At 36.5% G+C, this 23,324-nt stretch overlaps 1 protein-coding gene across 1 annotated transcript in view; it reads right to left on the bottom strand.

Moving 5' to 3' along the window:
- Positions 1-23,324, bottom strand: part of LOC121869337 (dnaJ homolog subfamily C member 11-like) — a 55,290-nt gene that overhangs the window by 25,899 nt on the left and 6,067 nt on the right. Inside the window, exons 2-8 of the mRNA XM_042370641.1 lie at positions 22,862-22,991; positions 14,125-14,257; positions 13,881-14,000; positions 13,547-13,644; positions 7,029-7,247; positions 6,630-6,837; positions 370-486 (exon numbers count right to left, since the gene is read on the bottom strand). Of these exons, the coding sequence (XP_042226575.1) occupies positions 370-486; positions 6,630-6,837; positions 7,029-7,247; positions 13,547-13,644; positions 13,881-14,000; positions 14,125-14,257; positions 22,862-22,991 (1,025 nt within the window). The remainder of the gene's footprint in view (positions 1-369; positions 487-6,629; positions 6,838-7,028; positions 7,248-13,546; positions 13,645-13,880; positions 14,001-14,124; positions 14,258-22,861; positions 22,992-23,324) is intronic.

Raw genomic sequence — 23,324 nt, 5'->3', positions numbered from 1 at the left:
AAGATGAAAGCATCTGCTGTCAAGTACAGTACAGTAGTATATTTTGTTTACTTACAATATATTGCATGTGTACAGCAGCATTTGCATAAATAAATAAGATTTGTTTCTGTCCGACTGCAGTCTGATGCAGAAACATTCACCAGTACCCGGAAAAATTCCGGGAGTGAGAAAATTTGTTTCAATACCCAGAAATCTCTCAGACCAATTAATCTGGCTAATGAGGAGGTTACTGTAGTTATTATGTTTAAAAACTATGATACTATTGGAAGTACAGTACAGTATTTCATAAAATTACCTAAATTACAAACAAATTATTTAATAGTAATACATACATATTAATTGTACATACCATAATTATAGTCTACTTACTTAACTTTAAGTTGAACTCCTGTTGGCACACCAAGTGCTATTGAGGCAGCTAGAGAGCTGTTCTGGGAGACTTTCTTTTCTGCTCCATATTCCAATATGGCTCCAAATGTACCAGCCCTAAAAATGTAAAGCTCATGTGTTAAATGAGATACAAACACTTAAAAGATTTTATGAAATGCCTGTGATTGTATACAGAACTGTACAATAAAAGACAAAAGTCATGTCACGGTTTTGTCCGAAGATTAAATATAACTCGTGAAACATTATGAGAACCGTATGACACAAGGCAGAGCGCACCAAAAGTTTAGCCCTTCAGCATATGTTTTCACCAAATTTCACGACACGACTTTTGTCTTTCATTGTAATGTGACGTCCTAACTTTTTGACACCTTGAAAACAAAGTAATCTTGAAAAATTAGAGTAGTGGGCAACAGCTACCCAACAGGTTAAAAACAAAGGTGGACAATTCCCTCACCAAAGTCCAAAGAGCCGTATGGCAGACAGTAATGACATAAAATGCTGAAAATGGTACAGTACCAAGAACTTGTTGAGATATATCTACTGTATATACCGAGTTTAGGCTAATATACGAGACAATACCATCAGCGGTTCTGTACAGTAATTATGAGGTGTGTTTTTAAGCACAGTTTTGTACGCTGATTACTTTCAGTTCTATTCATTTTCTGATGTAAATGCTTAGTTTTATAGATACAATATACAGTAGGCATTGTACATACCCTATGTGTAGCAATTTAATTAATTAATAGAAACTGGAAATGCAAAAAAATTAGTTAGTATCCTTATACAGTGGTCCCCCGATTAACGAACACAGTTGGTTCCACAGAGTCGTTCGTTAACCGAAAATTTCATTAACTGAATCTATTATTTCAATGGGATATTGGGTAATTGGTTCCAACTAACAGAAAAAGTATATACAAAGTACTGTATACCGGTAATAGAATTAACAAAATATTAAATATAAACTAAATACAGTACTGTACTGTACAGAATACTGTATAATAAATAAAAAACAATAGAATACTGTATTTTAACTTACTTTGAGATGTGTATGCCGTATTCCCAGCAGCTTTGTTTACATATCAAACAGCTGATTGTAGAGACAGTCGATGATGCATACCATATTCTTTACAGAGTGCATTGATTCTAATGTCTTCTTCATGTTTCATAATAATTTCTGCACTGTATATTATCAATATGTTAACTAAATTTCAGAATGACCAACAATTTTAAAGCAAAAATATTCAAGAGACCAAAAAACTGGATGATCACTCCACTGTAAACAAAGTTAAACTGAGAAGCATTGGTGGGTGATTCGATCAGTTGATTGGCACACAAAAACTGTTCCCTGTACTGTATATATTATCAATATGTTAACTGAATTAGAATAACCAATAATTCTAATATAAAAAATGCAAAAATATTCAAGAGACCAACTTTTTTTTTTATTTACTCCACTGGAAACGAATGTAAACATAGAACCAATTACTGTATTGGCGGACTAGCCGATCAGCTGATGCGCACAACAAAGAGTGTTTCTCGTAAGGCTTTCGTTAATCGAAGTTTTGTTCGTTAATGGAATTGAAAATCCTTATGGGAGCTAATTCGTAAACCAAAATTTTGTTAATTGGACCGTTCTTTAATCGAGAGACCACTGTAAATCTAAGAACATATACTAATTAGTGCATTAGGAACAATAGGTAAAGTGTAGAGTGAGATACAGCAACATTTTGTCATTATTCCTAATTACACCAGGGTATCCCTAATTAACCCAGATGGTGACCCTAATTACCCCATCTTGGCATTTTAGAGTGGGACACAAAAATTGCCAATAACTTCGCAAGTACCAATATTATATACAGGTACTTTAATATTTTTATGGTTTATAGTCCATAAGTACAATATATATATGGTCATGACAAGTTTCACGGTTCTGGGCCTTATAGTTTTGACAACATTACAACATTAATATTATCTGTCCTGAATTATCCCCAGTAGATGGGGATACTTGAGGGTTTTAAGTAATGGGTTAAAATAATGTCGAGTATGTATTTTAAGAAATGGGTAAAAATTTTAACAATTACGTAAAAAACAACACTTGTTCACTGAATATTGCACTGTACAGCGGACTACCATATATTGAGGCCTATAAGTCAACTTCTGAAGCTCCAATTTTTCGGTTCAAAACCAGGGGTCATCTTATACAACAGGAATAAAATGTCAACCTCTAAGTACACTCCACCACTAGCATCAGATTTTCACTTTACTTTACTGGTAGGTCTCAGTCACTTAATTTCCAGCACTCACAAACAAGTTTTACATAACTGTAGCATTTTTCCAGAAGGATAACTGTTACTGAACTCAGCCTAAGGTCAATGTTTACACTGGTCATACTGACACCTTTAAAAACATTAAAATATTTTTTGGTGTTAACAAACAAAAGTTACTATGGCAGTTACTTGTAATATTTGTAGTTTGGATAGATTCATATAATGCACCTGGATTTTGTAAATGGTTACATAATGTGCTGTAAACAAGGCTGGTGCCTGGGAACAGCTGGCTGGTCTGCAGCAGCTCAGTCAGTGTTGCCAACACTTGTTCGTGAATCTCACTAGATTCATCGTTAAAGTTGCAACAAAATTGTTGAATACAAAAAAAAATCTGGAGAAATACAGATTAAATACTTAATTTAATCTGAGTTAGGTTAGGTACATGCACTCGATCTATTAACTCAGATTAAATTAAGTTTACCAATTTTTTGTGACACCAAATAATAATCGAGAAGAGATTCACAGCCCGATTTACGCTTGCATGACCATCATTTGAGTTCATTGTGGCTACATTTGGGTTCATTTGGGTAATTACTCGCTCCCTCGGTACATGCACGCTATCTATTAACTCAGATTAAATTAAGTTTTCCAATTTTTTGTGACTTTGTGACACCAAATACTAGTCGAGAAGTGATTGGCAGTCCGATTTATTCATGTAGGACCATTATTTGACTTCATTGCGGCTACATTTGGGTACATTTGGGTAATTAGTCGGACCCGCCGTATACTGGTAGTACAGTGTACAGTACTACCATAAACTGTACTGTCAATATAATGCACAATATGCTTTGCTTATCATGTACTGTACCACAATTATTAATTTTGAAAAAATTATATTTGTCAATACATTTAATAATAAACTATCAGAACTAGTAAATTGTCATTATTCACCTATACCCTTTTCACGCTAACCTGGCCCATAGGCCCCGCCCCTCATCTGATTGGTTCATAGAAAATTCAAACTAAATATGTTCACAATTGGTAAGCAGATCTGTTATTATCTAAATAATGTTAAATAACTGGATTATCAAAATGCAAATCATTTCAAGGCATTAGCATTTCAGAGAGGATGTTATTATTTTTTATTTTTTTTTATCGTAAAAGGTCGATATAAATACGTGCTTATACACTCTCAGTCCAGGGGGGGAGGGGGGTGTTAAAATGCTCAGGGGAACCAATCAGCTATTTGTAGCTATAGACAAGGGACGGGGCTTATGGGCCAGCTTAGCGTGGAAATACTATAGTGTACAGTGTATCTTAAATATTTTTACGCTTGTAGGAACTGTGTTGTTGTGATTTGTTTACACCACATTTGTGTGCCCAAGTAACGCTTGTTCGTAAGAAGACCACAGTTAACACTGAGGACATAGCTTTCAAATTGCAGTTTAGGGGGTTGCCTTAACTGCCAGGTATAGACCAAGATCAACAACTTCAGTTGAAATAATTATGGTCATCTTATACACCAGGTCAACTTATAGGCTGCCACAATATATGGTAATCAGATTTGCTGTAAGCCTAACGAGTGTGAACAGGCCGGGTGATTGAGGGAGGTGATCGAGCGTTGCCGCAGTCACCATGTTTGATTATTTATTTGATTTTATATTCTCATATGATTTGCCTCTTATGGTTTATGGTTCATCATGATTAATATAACATCTTCAATAATAGAGAAAATATACAAAATGTAATTTGGAATAAGACTTGAAAATAAAAGGATAATCTGTATTGGAAGGTATTCACTCAAGATGCATTCGTGTGAGAGCTTTCTGCATATAAGCTTACAACATGACCACTGTAACACACTGTATAGTATTTGATATGGACATGCCTTCCTAACAATGTTATTATTTATTACCTTTCAGTGATATATGATGGCTCAATTTGGCTACTTGTACACTTAGATAACTGATTAATGAATAAACTAGTGTTATGCAGATGCATAATACACTACAATATTATTTATTAAGTGCTGATAAATACACTATAATATTATTAGGTGATGATAAATACACTATACAGTCGACCCTCGTTAATTCGGACCCCTTTAATCCAGATTTCGGATAAATCGGACAAAAGCTGAACTAAGCAAGGGACTGTCCGTATAAAATTTCTGGTTCTGGGATTGTCCCAGTTGCAACTGGGGTTGCAATTTCAAATTCTGTGTCATTACTAAGGAATAACGAAGTCTCTGGTGCACTGTACTCTTAGGTTAAGAGAAAACGGAGGACTCAGGCATCCTGAAGCGAGAGAAAATGGACTCCTAGCTACATACACATAGCTACATGTTTTGTGGACTACCCACTGTGCAGTATCCTTTTCATCACTTTGTAATAAACCTAGTCATGCCTATGTGTGTTTCTGATAATTACCATAACATTATATCTTTAGTGGGTCTGGATGAAAGCGGTTGTACAAACACAAGCACGTATCTAGGACATTAACCCGCGCATGACTGTATAATGCAATATTATGCAATATTAACCCCTAAATCGGTTAATTCAGACAATCGGCTAAAGCGGACACCCTTCCTCCCCTATTAGTCCGTTTTAATGAGGGTCAACTGTATTACCATTCACTAAGTGCTGATGACAGATGTTGATATAAGCAGTGACTCGTGGTGTTGGGTGAGGGATTCTTTTGGGGGGAAAGTTGATTACAATAATATCTCCATTGGCCGGAATCCCTCAAACCCGGAACTCTCCGATAGCGGGAATTGAAATTTTCTCATAAAATCGCTCCCAAAACCGTATTTTCTGGAAAATTTCGGCATCGGAACAGATTTTCCAAGGGGCATATTTTCCAGAAAATTCAAAAAAAAATTCTTGATACCCGGAAAATTCCGAGGATGGGGGAGTTTTTTCCGGGTTTGTTAGAGTCATTTCGTTACCCGGAAATCTCTGATTCCCGGAAGTGCTTTGCACCAATTGTTCCAGCCAACGAAGATATCACTGTATTTTGTGATAATATTTTACCAACCAGGCACCAAATGATCCTAAATTATATGAGAATTATGGCTTAATTTCATAAAAAGGTGTTAATAGGATCCTGGGAGAGGGAGTCACCCCCATGCTACCCCTCCCCCCTGCCTGGTGCTCCCACACACAATATACCCCTACACTTATTTGTTTCTTATTCTTATTTTTACATTATTATACAGTACAGCACAGTAAACAGTTTTCTCTTTATTCCTAAAACAAATTCTGTGGTTACTTACATATTGTATAAGACTTCACAGTATGAAACAATCTCAGTGAAAACAGTTGTTGATAGACTTAGTCTGACTTTCAACCCAGAAAGTTATATACAGTAATAATTTTTTTTCATTGTAGATGTAATAGTGTTTTACAAACCTTGTTATGCATTTAAAGGCCTCAGTTGTTGAAGCACAGTAATAACATTATAACAACTGATTTTCTTGAAACTCTAGACACCCTCCCCCATAGACTCACTTTTATCAGACTCACATTTTCCAGACTAAAGTCTGCCCCAATTAGTCCGGTGTAATGAGGTTTTACTCTACTGTAAAGTATGGTACAGTACTGTATATGATTAATTCTTATTAAATTTAATTCATCATTCTTATACAGTAGAACAGTACAGTATACAGTACTATGTCTTAAACTTGAGGTATAGTACATGTACATTGAACAGGTAAATCAGGCACATATTAAATCCCAATCTAAGATATTACCAGTTCGTTATCATAAGAAACCAATAATATGAATAAATAATATGAAATAATAAGCAAGTATTCACTCTGAGAGTTAAATACTTGGTAAATTGTAGAGTAATGGCAAAAGTCTGTATAAAATTGTTTTTCATGATAAAACACATGACTACAAATAATGAATACCTTTATCTCACAAAATAGTAACAAAGTTATGTTTTCTAAATAAAAATTTACACACTTACTTGCCCGTAACCTTTACTTTCGAGTCGTGTTCTGGCATTTTGTGAGTATATGACAGGGCTGCATAGGTGTGTGGTATACCGATGTAAGCAGAGAACACAAGATGCTGTGTAGGAGTATCACGAATAATCATTGTATTTACACCACTCTGCATCCCTGCCTTCCACGTCAAATAACCTACTGTGTGTTTGTCTAACTGGTTTGCCAAGGCTGCAAGAAAAAAACAAATCCCACAATGAAAAAGTACTATGAGATACTACCTCAGTTTAAAAAACACAAGCCTCACAATTCGTCATACTTTTTTGGTAAGAAAGTAGATATATAAACCAGCTGATTATTTCCAAATCATAAATTAAATACAGGAATTACCTTAAGCCATACAAAATGGATTTATTACTAACTTGTAACTGTGCCCACTCGGAGTCCATTGGGAGTGAAATGCGTAAGAACTGAAGCATTTCCAAACATACCACGAGAAAAGTTTCTGAAGCCTTTAGTTGCAAAGGTAAGACCATTTCCAGCACCAATTTCCACCTCTCCCCATCCTTTATCTGATGTTATTCTTCGAACTGAACAGTTGATGCCACCACTCCCATTACCATTGTGTGATGAAAGATTTCCTTGTGGGCAAAAATTATATTAATTTTCATTATAACTGAACATATATTTAACTATAAATGATGATATGATGCTGAAATCACATTATATAACCAAGAATGGATTGGATGGCTTGTGTTATGCAACCAGCTATGTTTATGGGGCTAAAACCCAGTTTAACGCCTTGAAATAGCAGCTAAGACTAATCAAATAATTATTAAGGCTTTCCAACTACAAACACTTCCTTAAGAAGCTTAAAAAGAAGCATTGTCATTTAAAGAAGTGTCCGGTGAGTCCTGTTCCACATTAGCAGTGATCACCATACTAGCCATTTGCCCAGTTACAACTTCGAGCACCAACAAAAACCCAATCTTTAGTACCAGCCATTTTGTAGTTCACCACTGGGAGGAGGGAGGATAAAGAAATTACAGGGGGGGTCCTCATTATATGTCAGGTAATGTGTTCCAGAGAATAGCAACTTATTAAAAAATGTTTTATAATGATAAAGTTTTCTCCAGCTAACAATTGTGTCATTATAATATCCTATACTCTACTGTATATAGTAGATTACATGCATTTGATATGCAGTTTCATTCCTAACATTATTTGTTACCTTTGAGTGATACATGATGGCTTGATATGGCTACTTGTTACACTTAAACAACTAATTAATGTATAAATACACAGCAATACTACTGATAATACACCACAGTATTAATGATTAGGTGCTGATAAATATACAATAATATATTATTGTTTAGGATCTGATAAATACACTACAATATTATTTACTATGTGCTGAAGACAGTTGTTGTGGTAAGCACCAATCATTTTCAGCAGTCTCACCAGAGATACTTGGAAGAAAGCTGCCAATGATGGTCAGCTGAGTGGCTTTGTAAACAAGCACCGGGAATTTAATACAATGCAATAACTCATATGGCATTGGGTGTGGGATTTTTTTAAAGATAATTTATTATTTTACGATAATAGTTTATTAACACTCATGGGGTTTTCACAAGCAAAACTGCTTGATATAAATTATCGCTTAAGGGTTTTATACGTAAATTTGCGTATGAAGTAAACAAATTTAACAAAAATACTATTGACATAGTATACCTAAGTATAAGACAATAATATTACATATACGATATTAGTACAGGGGGTCCCCGTTATGTCTTCATTATAAGTGGACAAATAATTGTGGACCTACACATATAAAGTCCCTGCAGTTAAGAGGATTCTAAGGCTGAAATCCATCAGTCTTTGGGAGAACAAGTGTTTGACCGATTGAAATTCCCACCCGTCTCCCCTTCTCTTAAAAGTCATCCTTCTCACCCACACTACGCATGCTCAGTACCGCCTGTGTTCACAGGCACTATTTTGAAGTGCTCCAAGAACTATAATTATTAACCTTGTTGTGTCGTTGGTGACAGTGGTGGACTATTTTTGTAGCCAAAGCAAGGTGGTGTAGTGGCTAAAAGGAAGCGCAGTAGTTATGGAATGGATGTGGAATTAGAAGTTACAAGAAAAGTGGTGAACATGTCTCAATGAACCACTTTCACTGAAATGAGTGTGTGAGTGCGGGGTTAGGAAGCTTGTGCTTCATCAACACACTGGCCCCTAACGACTTTAAATACCTTAAATATATTGTAAATATAAATGATTTCATAAAATAATGTGTAATCAAAGTTTTAACAAATGCTTCCAAGGTGTATAATATTATATAAATGGTAAAATATACCAAATTAAACTTTGTAAGTGTCATTTACAATGTGATGCTCCCAATTAGACCCTATTCCTATGAATTCTTATTGGAATTAATTCCCCTTTATAAGTGGTTTCAATATCAGTGGGTTTTTTCTGGTCCCTATTAACCACTTATAAAGAGGACCCCTATATTTACATAACTATTGGTAGGTTTGAAACTTTGATACCACATAGTTTCTCAGGCTCTCTTCAATCACTTCCAAATGGTTAGATCACGCGATCATGACTGAGGCGCTAGTCAGCCGCTCTCTGTATGCGTTAGTTAGTCTATCACTTGCCGAGACCTTATACAGACCTTTACCGCTACCTTACACTGTGAGGTCTTTGACTCAGCAGGCTTTGTACATAATATTGTAAATATAACTAATGAAAACTGGACTACACTATATCTCATCCCTTCTACAATTAACTGAAGAGGAGATTGGAAGTAGTGTGTGTTTGAAGCTGGACTATGGTGATGCTCGTGACCAGGAAGAAAGAATAATTAGCAGTTATAATCGCTCGGACACAGTAACTAGTAAAAACCAAAGTCTAATTATACCAAGTCAACCCACTTTCAGTCGAAAATTCATCCTTCACTGTGCATGACGTCATCTGGCCGACAGTCTGGGAGTGGGGGGGGGGAACCTCAGTTACCAGCTGGCCGTCATGGTGCGAAGGTCTATGACAATGCCTGATAATTGCTTCGTATTTGGATGCATATCAAATTACAGACTAAACGATAAAAGTTTGAGATTTCATCGATTTCCAAAAGCCGAAAAATAGAGAAAAAAGTGGATTTATTGTGCATGCAGCAAATATATAGGGTGCAACAGGAGGAAGGGCAATCCTTGAGAGCTGTTGGCAGGTTTAAATTTAAATTCCCTAAAGTCTAACTTCCGGCCAGGACACCGGATGTGGAGAGACAAGTACCTATTTGTTGCTTGAAACTGTTGTATAGTCTTGCCATCTGTAATACCTTATATATAGTGGCCATAATGATTAATTGAAAATCTTTACACATATATACAGTAATTGTATTCACTGATTTACTGTAACAGCTTACGGAGAGAGAATGATGATAATTATAATCATTAATATTTTTTTTTTCTTTGACTCTTTTATCTAATTCTTGAAATCCTTTTGCCCCATCCCCTAGTAAATAGCTACCCCATATGCCTATGATTACTTAATTTCTTTTACACTGATACTGGCAGCAGTGTAAATACTGGGAATGCAGGAAGACAAATGGGCCTTTAAAAATCACAGTGGAAAAGGACGGTATACATATACATTGGGCAAATTGCCCTATGGCCACGTATATGTGCAGTAGCCATAAGTTAGGGGTTAACCCCTTCACTAATGGGATGCCACTTTTAATAATTTATTTGGATAATGTCAGACAATTTTATAAAACAGAGAAAGGACACCATACACAAGTGGTTAAGTGCATATGATATGATTCATCACAAATAAAATATTCTTAAGCACTCATCTGCCTTAGCTGGAATTGGTGTACAGTACTGTACTGTACAGGTATACCCCAAAACCTGACATCCCCATAACCGCCAATTCGCATAACAGACAATTTCATATTGAGAAAATGCCCCGCATATTTCGTTGATACCCCGGAGATCCAAAGATTGGGGGAGGAAAGGCAGAGTTGGTTTGAATTTGGTAGCTGGTGGCATGGTGCAAATTCCTGCCATGAGAGGGCTTTACACGCTCCCTCCGATTGATTCCCACCTCTCTGCACTTGTGTCTTCAACTTCGTGCCTGAACGCCCCAGTGATAGTTCCTCTTGTGCTGCCCCTATGAGGGGCAGCTTGATGTGATGTCATGTGATAATGTGAAATAAGAGTAGTGATGGACCAGCAAAGATTGGTAAAGACTTGAACTTGCCATCCTAGACTATCGCTACCATCCTCAACACAGGTAAGTAACAGTCTCAATTTATGCTTTACATTCCTTATTTAGTGCTTATTATGTTTACTTTATATATCTACTTTAATTTCTTGCTCGACTGTGTTCACAATAGAGATACATCAGGGGTAGATGGGAGTTTTTGGGGGTGTGGCTGGTCCCTAACTTACTGAATCGCTGAATTTGTTATATTCTTATGGGATTAATTGCTTCGATAACTATTGATTCACTAACCAACAAATTTTCAGTCCCTATATGCATCATTTATCAGGGTATCCAGTACAGTACCTGTATATGGGTATCCCCCAATTTACAATAATTAATTTTAACAATGTTGATGTTTTAAGACCACCTCACTCTTTATGATAAAAAAAAATTGCTTTAAATGATGGCCATCAGCAAGGCAAACTCACTGATGCATGGAATACTGTACAGGTATCCCTTGTTTAAAAATTGGGATGCATTCCTGAAAAATTCATCGTTAATGCAAAATGATCAATAGATGAGGGATAAAAAGAAATATCCTAAACGGGGATAATGAAAAATAAAATCCTAAACAAGGATAACAAGAAATAATATCCAAAATGAGGGATAATGAGAAATAATATCCTAAAAAGGGATAACAAGGAATAATATCCATGAAGATGGCAAGTAATTGTGTAGTAGTCTCTGACTCGCCCACCCAGTAGCATTCGGAGTGAGTGAGGCTTAGCTGTGTGAGCTATACTATTGTTCAACACATAGTTTCAGGTAGATATATGTACTTTTCTTCTATTTTTGTTACTCTGCTACATGCACACACAATCATTCATACAGAATGTGCAAAAAAAATTTATTATCATAAGGTCAAAAACATAGTGAATAAACATTTCTTACGTCTGCAGAAGTAAGTGTTGGATCATGGGAGGGGGCACGGTGTCGGGGATCTCAGCCTCCCCCTACCAGGCCAAGCTGTGAGCTGCGTTATTGTTCTTTTTCAACTCGAGTTAGCCCTCAGAGCAGAGGAGAGAGGGAGAGAGAGGCACGGGGGATCTCTCAACTATTCTCATGTCACATGAAATGATTGGCAAATGGCAACACAATTTTTTTTTTCATTATTAGTTGTATTTACTCCTCACATTTACTGTGACTGTGAAATGCTTTCACTCTCTTTTTCTGAATGAAGTGAGCAGTGTAACTTTGAAAATGTCTAGCAAGGTGTTGCTGAAGGCTCCTGTGTCTGGGAAGGCCAAGGTGCTTAGGAAAACCATGTCTTTGGAGGTGAAGCTTGACACTGTGAAGCAGCCAGGTTTGTTCTTAATGATGTGGTGAGTGTTGGTTAATTGTTTTCTAGTTATTTTATTAGTGTAGGAATTTTTTATTAAGTGATACATGTGTGTGTCGGACTGGCTGGGAAAGTATCCCATTGAACCCCATGTTATAATGAATTCAATTACAATATTTCAATTTGCATTGGGGTTTTCAGGAGTGTAACCCCATCTTAAATCAGGGGAAAACTGTATAGAAAAAATAATTCCAAAATCAATGAGTAAATAGTTGGGACTGTAGACTGGGTTGTTACCGGTGTCCCAAGTTACAAACAGGCAAGTTACTGTAGTGGTGTGGTCTGGCCCATGACTTAGTTAATGTTATGCTTTGAACAGCAAAATATGTATTTATAATTTCCTTTCTGGATGCTGGTTATAGATGGAATGCTTAGATAATAATCTGAACAGCTTAAACTACTATTTCAATGAATTAATCTAAGTTCAAACCCTTTAACTGATGGCATGAGTCACCTAGAATAGCAGTGCTTTTTTTCTAAGCTATCTTAACTTTTATAATCAAATATAAGATACAGTACTGGCATTATGAAAACACAAACTGATCTATGTTCCAAGAAAATTTAATGAAAATTAAAAATTAAAAATTTTAAACATTAAATTCATACACTTCAGCATATCTAATTTATAAGTGTTAAGTCACAAGTGTAGATATAAATATACTGTAGTACAGTACTGTATTGAATCCTAAGTACACTATTAGATGATGTTACTGAGATACATACAGTACCCTACTTGTATGATTCAATGTTAACTTTTCAGTACAGTATTGCTGTGTAGGTTTACAATAATGAAAACAAAAATAGATGTGCATTTATTAACTTACAACATAAAGCACCCACTTATCCATTCCTTAATTTGTATCACATTTGTATATTACTGATATTGTTTCACTGTTGCAAGCCTTTTCCTGCAATACTACAGGTTGACCAGAACCAAAAACACATACTATACCGACTTTCCCTTCATTTGCTGCCATACACAGCATGGCATCAAGACCCCTATCTAGGTTATCCGTCATTTCATAAACCTCAGCATTATCTGTCAACATCACAGCCATCCCATTGCCAGGCTTTCCAATCATCCTTGCATACCAATGTTTCCTGGATGTCCATCCCTTACACTTTTAGGGTGCCCGTCATATCATCTTTTCATCTCCACCCTGATCTTTCTCTCTCCCTCTTATAAGCCACCTTTATAAACCCTGACCTGCTTCTGTCTAACACTTTATTAACTTCCACATCTTTTCCATATGTACTGTATATGTATCCTTACCTATTAATGATTTTATCTACAGTATATTGTACAGTAACCTAATTCATAATACTAACCAGATAGTATAGCCGTGTCTCGATTTGTTAGAGGAGCCTCAATTGCTTGATTCAAGGTCATTCCACTAATTTCAATGTGTGGCAACCCAAACAAATCTCTGAAATAAATATACACACAGCCATGCTGTTACAACAATAATATGTAATACTATAATAATAATAAAATGCAAACAAAACTGAATAGTACCTATTCTGTTTTTATAATGTAATATATTTAACCTGATTATTTACAATGGTTTGATAAAAAATAATGCACTGCAAAATATAATAATAATCGTAGCGAGTTCTATAACTAATATAAGAGAAAGAATTATTTACACTAGAAAAGTATTACCTCAGATCTACAAAAGGGGAGTCATCATCGTAAACGGAGAATAGATCAGTGGCATTGATTGTCATGGTCACAGAACTTTTGGGATTTGTTCGCTGCTGCAGCCGACGCTCTTCACGGTCACTATTAATTTAAAGAATAAGAGAAAGTCAACAAAATATTGCAAAATGTATACAGAATAGTAAAATATTCTAATTACAATCTCAGAGCAATCAGATTTACATAATAACTACACAGTAGAACTTACCGTGCTAAACGCTCATATTCTTCCCTGATCTCATGCGGGGTTTTAGTCCGCTGCACAATTTCCCAACCTTGAGTTTCCAGTCCTGCTGTCCCAAGGTTGTCATAAATAGCCCTCATGTGAGCATCACTCAGTACTGAAACATTGTGTAGACAAGACTTATATAGAAAAGACAAATAAGCAGACTTACTACAAAGGCTACAGTACAAAAAAAAAAAGAGACTGAAAGTAGGTCCCTTATATAAGCCTGACTGCCCATTTAGGGCCACATACAGTACATTTAATGCAGTAAGGGAGGAGTCCGGTTTAAGGTGTAGGTGCTTTTAATTTTGGTCGATTATTATGATATTCCTGTCATCAATCAAGGATCATATGTGCATCAATTCCAGCTCCACAACCCCCTTCTACCCTTTCAAATTTTTCAACCCTTCACACCCTTTCTAAATTCTTAGGGTAGTATTTCTCCATTAATTCTTTCTACTTTGCCTTGAAATTGATTAAGAGATCTAGTACAGTATTGTCATTGAAAATGACAAGGAGATATGTTTGTTTTTGTTTTTGGTTTTAAGGATATAATTTTTTCAATTTGGTAGAAATTTGTCAAAATATCAAGATAAAATATTCAACCAAAAATAAATCTTACAAGGTAGAAAAAATTGGAAGCTGTAGTTATATTGAGGAAAGGTTCTTCATGTGCTGAGTTTTTGTTTCATTGAAATCAGTCAAAAACTGGCAGAGAAATTCCAATCCAAGTGTTGGAAAAGTTAATTTTCAGATACAGACCGATAAAGTTTCTCAGCCTTTCTCCCCTGTGTAAGTGCTTATTCTGAGCCAATTTTACAAGTAAAATCTTGGCTTTTTTGTGAATTTTAACTAATCAAACTGAACTGCATTAATATTCTTTAAGTGAGGTAGAGGGGAAGGGTGGAAGGCTTCCTAAAATTTAATTGTCTTTTATGTTTTGAATTGCGTGCCATCCTAATATTTGAGGAGAGAAGTCTGGTACATCAGTACAATTGAAGTAAGATGTGCGGTGCAGCATAGTACACACCTCCTCTCCTCGACAAGGTCTGCGACCTACTGAATAACACTGTGTGTACCTCCATACATTCGCCAGAGAGGAAGAAGGTTGCCTGAAATTCATTTTTAAAGTCTTTTTTGTGCTATTTATTCCATATTTTGGGGAAAAATATTTTACCACGATCATTAATATGTCTACCCAAGGGGACGTGGGAAGGTTGGGATGGGGGGGGGGGGTCATACATAGCTGCATAAATATTACAAACATCGCTATAAAACCAGGGCTGTGGAGTCGGAGTCGAGGAGTCGGAGGAAATTTCGGCTTGTGGAGTCGGAGTCGGTAAAATTGTCCAGACTCCGACTCCGACTCCGACTGAAGCTATTCTGTTCCTAAGAACAAATATATGAACTCAGGCATATTCATTGCAGTGATTCCACTGATCCCACTAATTTTCTTAAATTATTAAAAGAATTTATTTCCATTTTATAAGCATTATTATGAATTTATTGTAGCAGGCACAGTATAGCACTATAATTTTGGACGATAGTCTCTTCTTTACCATTTGAAATTTTGAATTATATCAAATTTTGTTTCGTTGAAAACTGCACAGAGGCTCTCAGCTACAAAACAATTAGCTACAACCTGTTTTTGGTGAGATTAAGGCAAATTTAATTTAATAACTTAATCATGTAAGGTTTATCCATTTTCCTTAATAAGGTATTCATTTCTTTAATGTACATAAATATATAACTTTACTTTAAAAGGAATTGTAGGATCATCATTTAGATCCACATCAGATTATGAGCTTAAACAAAATTCATATGCTGAGATCGAACTTTTAGATATACATGTAAATGGTGTTTTCTAGTTAATATCTTGAATTCTTAATAAATTTATTTTTCTTTTGATTGAAACTTTGAAAGTCAAGCCTATCATCTTTTTGTAGTTCTTAAATATCGTCCAGATCATTAATAAAGCTGTAGCAGTATAGCCACGGTGTTTTACTTTTTACCTATGCAGGTTACAACATACAAATTACAATTAGGATGGTAGAAATAGTTGTTACAAATAGGCCAAGGAGTCGGAGTCGAAGGTTTTGTCTTCGACTCCACAGCCCTGGTACCTATACTGAAATTTTGAACAAAATCCATTTTTTGGCCGAAATGACAAAAATTGTAAGTCTAAAGCCTTAAAGGATTTTTGGCCAAAAATACGTTTTCTCTCTGAACTAAAATTTAATGTGCCTAACTATTTAAGTACATCCAGAATAATACACAAGCACCAAGAAATGACCTCGAAAACCCATAAGTGGCGAGTAATTAGCATTGCAAAAGTAATTAAAATATTCTAAAAATCATTTGAACATTTTCTAAAAGCCATTTGAACAAGTTATAATCAAGATATCAAATTTTGGTTAACAGATCCTTAAGCAGCACATTCAGGAGTACCTATACTGAAATTTTGAACAAAATCCATTTTTTGGCCGAAATGACAAAAATTGTAAGTCTAAAGCCTTAAAGGATTTTTGGCCAAAAATACTTTTTCTCTCTGAACTAAAATTTAATGTGCCTAACTATTTAAGTACATCCAGAATAATACACAAGCACCAAGAAATGACCTCGAAAACCCATAAGTGGCGAGTAATTAGCATTGCAAAAGTAATTAAAATATTCTAAAAATCATTTGAACATTTTCTAAAAGCCATTTGAACAAGTTATAATCAAGATATCAAATTTTGGTTAACAGATCCTTAAGCAGCACATTCAGGAGTACCTATACTGAAATTTTGAACAAAATCCATTTTTTGGCCGAAATGACAAAAATTGTAAGTCTAAAGCCTTAAAGGATTTTTGGCCAAAAATACTTTTTCTCTCTGAACTAAAATTTAATGTGCCTAACTATTTAAGTACATCCAGAATAATACACAAGCACCAAGAAATGACCTCGAAAACCCATAAGTGGCGAGTAATTAGCATTGCAAAAGTAATTAAAATATTCTAAAAATCATTTGAACATTTTCTAAAAGCCATTTGAACAAGTTATAATCAAGATATCAAATTTTGGTTAACAGATCCTTAAGCAGCACATTCAGGAGTACCTATACTGAAATTTTGAACAAAATCCATTTTTTGGCCGAAATGACGAAAATTGTAAGTCTAAAGCCTTAAAGGATTTTTGGCCAAAAATACTTTTTCTCTCTGAACTAAAATTTAATGTGCCTAACTATTTAAGTACATCCAGAATAATACACAAGCACCAAGAAATGACCTCGAAAACCCATAAGTGGCGAGTAATTAGCATTGCAAAAGTAATTAAAATATTCTAAAAATCATTTGAACATTTTCTAAAAGCCATTTGAACAAGTTATAATCAAGATATCAAATTTTGGTTAACAGATCCTTAAGCAGCACATTCAGGAGTACCTATACTGAAATTTTGAACAAAATCCATTTTTTGGCCGAAATGCGAAAATTGTAAGTCTAAAGCCTTAAAGGATTTTTGGCCAAAAATACGTTTTCTCTCTGAACTAAAATTTAATGTGCCTAACTATTTAAGTACATCCAGAATAATACACAAGCACCAAGAAATGACCTCGAAAACCCATAAGTGGCGAGTAATTAGCATTGCAAAAGTAATTAAAATATTCTAAAAATCATTTGAACATTTTCTAAAAGCCATTTGAACAAGTTATAATCAAGATATCAAATTTTGGTTAACAGATCCTTAAGCAGCACATTCAGGAGTACCTATACTGAAATTTTGAACAAAATCCATTTTTTGGCCGAAATGACAAAAATTGTAAGTCTATAGCCTTAAAGGATTTTTGGCCAAAAATACGTTTTCTCTCTGAACTAAAATTTAATGTGCCTAACTATTTAAGTACATCCAGAATAATACACAAGCACCAAGAAATGACCTCGAAAACCCATAAGTGGCGAGTAATTAGCATTGCAAAAGTAATTAAAATATTCTAAAAATCATTTGAACATTTTCTAAAAGCCATTTGAACAAGTTATAATCAAGATATCAAATTTTGGTTAACAGATCCTTAAGCAGCACATTCAGGAGTACCTATACTGAAATTTTGAACAAAATCCATTTTTTGGCCGAAATGACAAAAATTGTAAGTCTATAGCCTTAAAGGATTTTTGGCCAAAAATACGTTTTCTCTCTGAACTAAAATTTAATGTGCCTAACTATTTAAGTACATCCAGAATAATACACAAGCACCAAGAAATGACCTCGAAAACCCATAAGTGGCGAGTAATTAGCATTGCAAAAGTAATTAAAATATTCTAAAAATCATTTGAACATTTTCTAAAAGCCATTTGAACAAGTTATAATCAAGATATCAAATTTTGGTTAACAGATCCTTAAGCAGCACATTCAGGAGTACCTATCAGGGCTGTGGAGTCGGAGTCGGAGTCGGGAGTCGGAGGAAATTTCGGCTTGTGGAGTCGGAGTCGGTAAAATTGTCCAGACTCCGACTCCGACTCCGACTGAAGCTATTCTGTTCCTAAGAACAAATATATGAACTCAGGCATATTCATTGCAGTGATTCCACTGATCCCACTAATTTTCTTAAATTATTAAAAGAATTTATTTCCATTTTATAAGCATTATTATGAATTTATTGTAGCAGGCACAGTATAGCACTATAATTTTGGACGATAGTCTCTTCTTTACCATTTGAAATTTTGAATTATATCAAATTTTGTTTCGTTGAAAACTGCACAGAGGCTCTCAGCTACAAAACAATTAGCTACAACCTGTTTTTGGTGAGATTAAGGCAAATTTAATTTAATAACTTAATCATGTAAGGTTTATCCATTTTCCTTAATAAGGTATTCATTTCTTTAATGTACATAAATATATAACTTTACTTTAAAAGGAATTGTAGGATCATCATTTAGATCCACATCAGATTATGAGCTTAAACAAAATTCATATGCTGAGATCGAACTTTTAGATATACATGTAAATGGTGTTTTCTAGTTAATATCTTGAATTCTTAATAAATTTATTTTTCTTTTGATTGAAACTTTGAAAGTCAAGCCTATCATCTTTTTGTAGTTCTTAAATATCGTCCAGATCATTAATAAAGCAGTATAGCCACGGTGTTTTACTTTTTACCTATGCAGGTTACAACATACAAATTACAATTAGGATGGTAGAAATAGTTGTTACAAATAGGCCAAGGAGTCGGAGTCGGAAGCATAAAAATTTGAGGAGTCGGAGTCGAAGGTTTTGTCTTCGACTCCACAGCCCTGTATAAAACTCCGCCAGGTCTATTTTGTGTACTTGAACACTCATCTAAATGACCCTTTCGGCCTTAGTGGTTATCAGTGTACTCTAGTACATGCTTGTAAACTGTTATCATTTTACCTTTCTTATTACTAACACCAGGTTCAAGACTACAGTTTAACTTACCGTACATTCTTAATGAACGCCAGTACTGTACATGAGACCACTACAGTGCTCTTGTTACTGTGTCTATTTCTGTCACCAATTAATCCCTATAAAATTCCATTGCGTTTATCTATATCAGGTATATGATGAGCATCTTGTTAAGACCTAAGCTTAACCAGTTGATGTTCTTTGTTATTTGTACAGTACAGCACATATATTAGCGCTAAGCTTAATTATACAAAAATAATTACTGATGCATGTTTGACTACCCTCCCCATAAAGTATACAGTATCTAAAGGAATATATAAATTCACATTGATTTATTCATGAAAGGAATTTCTAGTTATCTTCGTATATACAGTACAGTATAGTCTCCATTTACGCGGTCAATTGAACCCGTGGAGGTCCGCGTAAAACGAGAAACGCGTAAACGAAATAACAGAACATATGGGATTAATTGAAATAGAGACTGGGCCGACCCCCAAACTCCACTTTTTCCGACACAATACGTACGTTGTAGTAAAAGTAGTATCTTAATTTTATGATGGTATGCACACACACATAATATAGAAGAGAAATATTAATAAAAGAATAATATACTGTACCAGGTAAAAGAAAAATCAAGGTTTAACACTTACGTTAGTAGAAGAGATGGGTCGGCATTCGGGGATGGGGGCTGGTTCCGAGGCAGAGGGCAGATTAGTGGCCCTCAGGTGAATCGCTATCACTATCCACCACAGATGTCAGGGCCTCCCTGACAAACCCCTCAAAGTCACCATCACTGTTACTATCACTGACTTGGGCTGGCTGTGGTGGGTAGCGGGCGAAGAAGTCGGCGATGTTACGCTGACGGCTAGCGTTGATGTGGTTGTGATACATCTTGATATACGGCTCCATAGTTTGGTCTAGATGGTTATTGGAGACTTCATATCGGTGATTGAGAGGGTCTTTGGAAAGGATGAGCTTGAGTTTCTCGGCAAACTCGATGGCATCCTTTACATCACCATGTGTTAACTTCTGTTCTCGTGCTGCCACACCACCTGCCTCCTCACTGATGTCATCGTCTTCCCACATATCATCGGCAGTCACCTCAGGATCTCTGATTACCTCCATGATGTCGTCGTTGGTGGTCTCGGAGAAGCCTGCAACTGTAACACTCTGTGCAGCTTCTCTTGCAAGGTCCACTGCCACTGCAACAGACTGAGCCTCTCCAGTCGCAGGTTGACTCTGCCTCCCACCTGGGATACCCTGCAACACATGCCGCCACGAGTGACGAATCGTTGCCACAGACAGCTGCCCCCATGCCTCCACCAAGAAATCAACAACTTTCTTGACGTTAAACATTTTCCAAAACTGTTTAACTTGCACTTCATGCTCTGCCAACTCTTGTTCTGGATCCTTGTCGTCGCTCTCGCTATCTGTGCCACTCAGAAGGTTACGCAACTCATCCTTGGTGTTGGTGTAGTCGTTCAGGAGCTTAAACTTCTTTGCGGAGAATGCAGCCTTAACGTTGCATATCAACTCCTGGTCCATGGGCTGGATTAACGGCGTAGTGTTGCGAGGAAGGAAGACCACTTTTACACTGGGGTGACGATCCAACAGTAGGGGCGAGTGTCCTGGTGCATTGTCAAGGAGCAACAAAATGTTAAATGGAACATTATGATGCTCGCAGAATTTTTTAACGTCGGGAACGAAACAGTCGTCAAACCAGGAGAGGGACAGACCAGTGAACATCCACGCCTTACGTGCGGTTAGCCAGTGGACAATTAGCTTGGTCATGTTCTTGTAGGCGTGCGGCTTGCGGGCTGTGTGGATCACCGATAACTTGAGCTTACAGGTGCTGGAGGCATTGGTGGTAAACAGGAGGGTGATGCGCTCCTTCTGCAACTTCCAGCCCCGACACTTGCTGGTAGACTTGACAACGAAGGTCTTGGAAGGTAATTTTTTCTAAAACAGACTGGATTCATCCATGTTGAACACCTGGTCGTCGGTGTACTGTCCTTCCTCCATAATGTCACGTAAGAATGGAGGAAAATGGCGGCAGCACAGTCAGCACTGGCTCCTTCACCAACAATGTTAATGTTGGTTATCTTGTTACATTTCTTAAACCCTTGCAACCACCCAGAGGAAGCAGTGAAGGGTTTGGGCTCTGCAATTCCCATCTTGCACGCCACTGATTCGTTGAGTTCACAGGCGTAGTCCAGCACTGCCCGCGTGTCGACCGCCATGTTACATCTTGCCTGACGAATCAAGTAGCTCACCAGTAAATTCTCAGTCTTGAGCAGCACCTTATTCTGATAATACTTCACCATTGAAGCACCTGCATACTTTGTGATGCTCATGTGTTCTTTTATCTTGGCGGCATCCTTCTTGATTGTACGAATCGTAGATTCGTTAACTCCATGCTGGCGCGCGAGATCAACTTGTCGGGTTCCCTTTTCTAAGTCCTGGACGATTTTGTATTTTACTTCGTAACTTAGGGCGCGTCGTATCTTCTTGGGCTTGGGGCGGCTTGGTCCAGGTAATTCAAGGTTTTTCTGGGGTGGTGGGGGGTCTAGCGGAAGCACAAGAGAGAACAGTATACGCGGAGACTGTGAACAATGAGACTGGCCCGGCTAGGTCAGTGGCTTCTTCCTTCCCGTGGCTGGCCATGTCATATTACATTAGATTAATCACAGCTAGCGGCGGAGGGAGGTAAGGATGCGTGACCCAATCATAGTCCGATACGGCATATGACGTCAGCGATAACACAACAGCGACATACTGCGCACCCTCCCCGCACCACTTCCCGCGTACGGTCAAGAATGGACCGCGTGAATCATAATTGGCGCGGCGCGTCTGGACCTCTCGTCGCGTAAATGATGCAATGAACCGCGTAATTAAACATTTTCATTCTGGCAAGGTGCTGAGTAAATGACCAAACGCGTAAATCAAATCCGTGTAAATGCAGACTATACTGTACATATTTCACTAGAAATTTCTTGGAAGTTCCGAGTAAACTTTAAACTGCTGACTAGAAGTTTTTATTATGTAACAAATTATATATACAGTAATGTAAAATACAACAAATTAAGTTTAAAATTTATTTTTATCAGCTGTACATCTGTGGGTGGTGTATAACCTGGGGGCAGCCAAAGAAAGTTGATGCAGAAACTGTGATCAACCATGCAGTAAGAAAGGAACAATATCAATAAATATGAAACATATCACTGAATGGTGGGATAATTATGCATGACCTCATCCCTAGTTAAACCAGGAGGTAACAAAGTAGAAGGCAACAAAGGATAAATTATCCCATACAAAACTGACCTTCATAAGCCCGTTTTGTTTTACTGAAGAGTAGTTCTGCCTCTACCTTGCGGTCAGGGTCCATATGTTTATCAGGGTGGTAGAGTCGGCTGAGGCGACGATATGCATTATTGATTTCGTCATCTGTTGCCTAAAATCATAAATAGCATCAGATTAAGAAAATTAGTAAAATATAATTGATATGAGAAGACATAAAATGGTGAATTTGAGTATTTTATATCTTTGTAATACTCTCAGTACTGTACTTCATTATTTTATTACTGACCTTATTCACTTTCTTAAAACTACCACAAATATTTTAATCACACTAACTACTGTAACGTATTCTACAATGGACGAGTTGACGGTTCTGGGTAAACACAAGAAATACACTCTGCCACGTTCGGAGAGTGATACGGTATACCTGTATATAATTTGTAATAAAAGTTTAAAGTCCTGCTATAATAGTCGAGATAAGTTTATT

Source organism: Homarus americanus, unplaced genomic scaffold (genome assembly GCF_018991925.1).
Source record: "Homarus americanus isolate GMGI-L3 unplaced genomic scaffold, GMGI_Hamer_2.0 scaffold36734, whole genome shotgun sequence".
In the NCBI taxonomy this organism is placed as follows: domain Eukaryota; kingdom Metazoa; phylum Arthropoda; class Malacostraca; order Decapoda; family Nephropidae; genus Homarus; species Homarus americanus.
The sequence above is the reverse complement of the archived record's forward strand: the minus strand, read 5'-3'. Positions and strand labels throughout refer to the sequence as shown.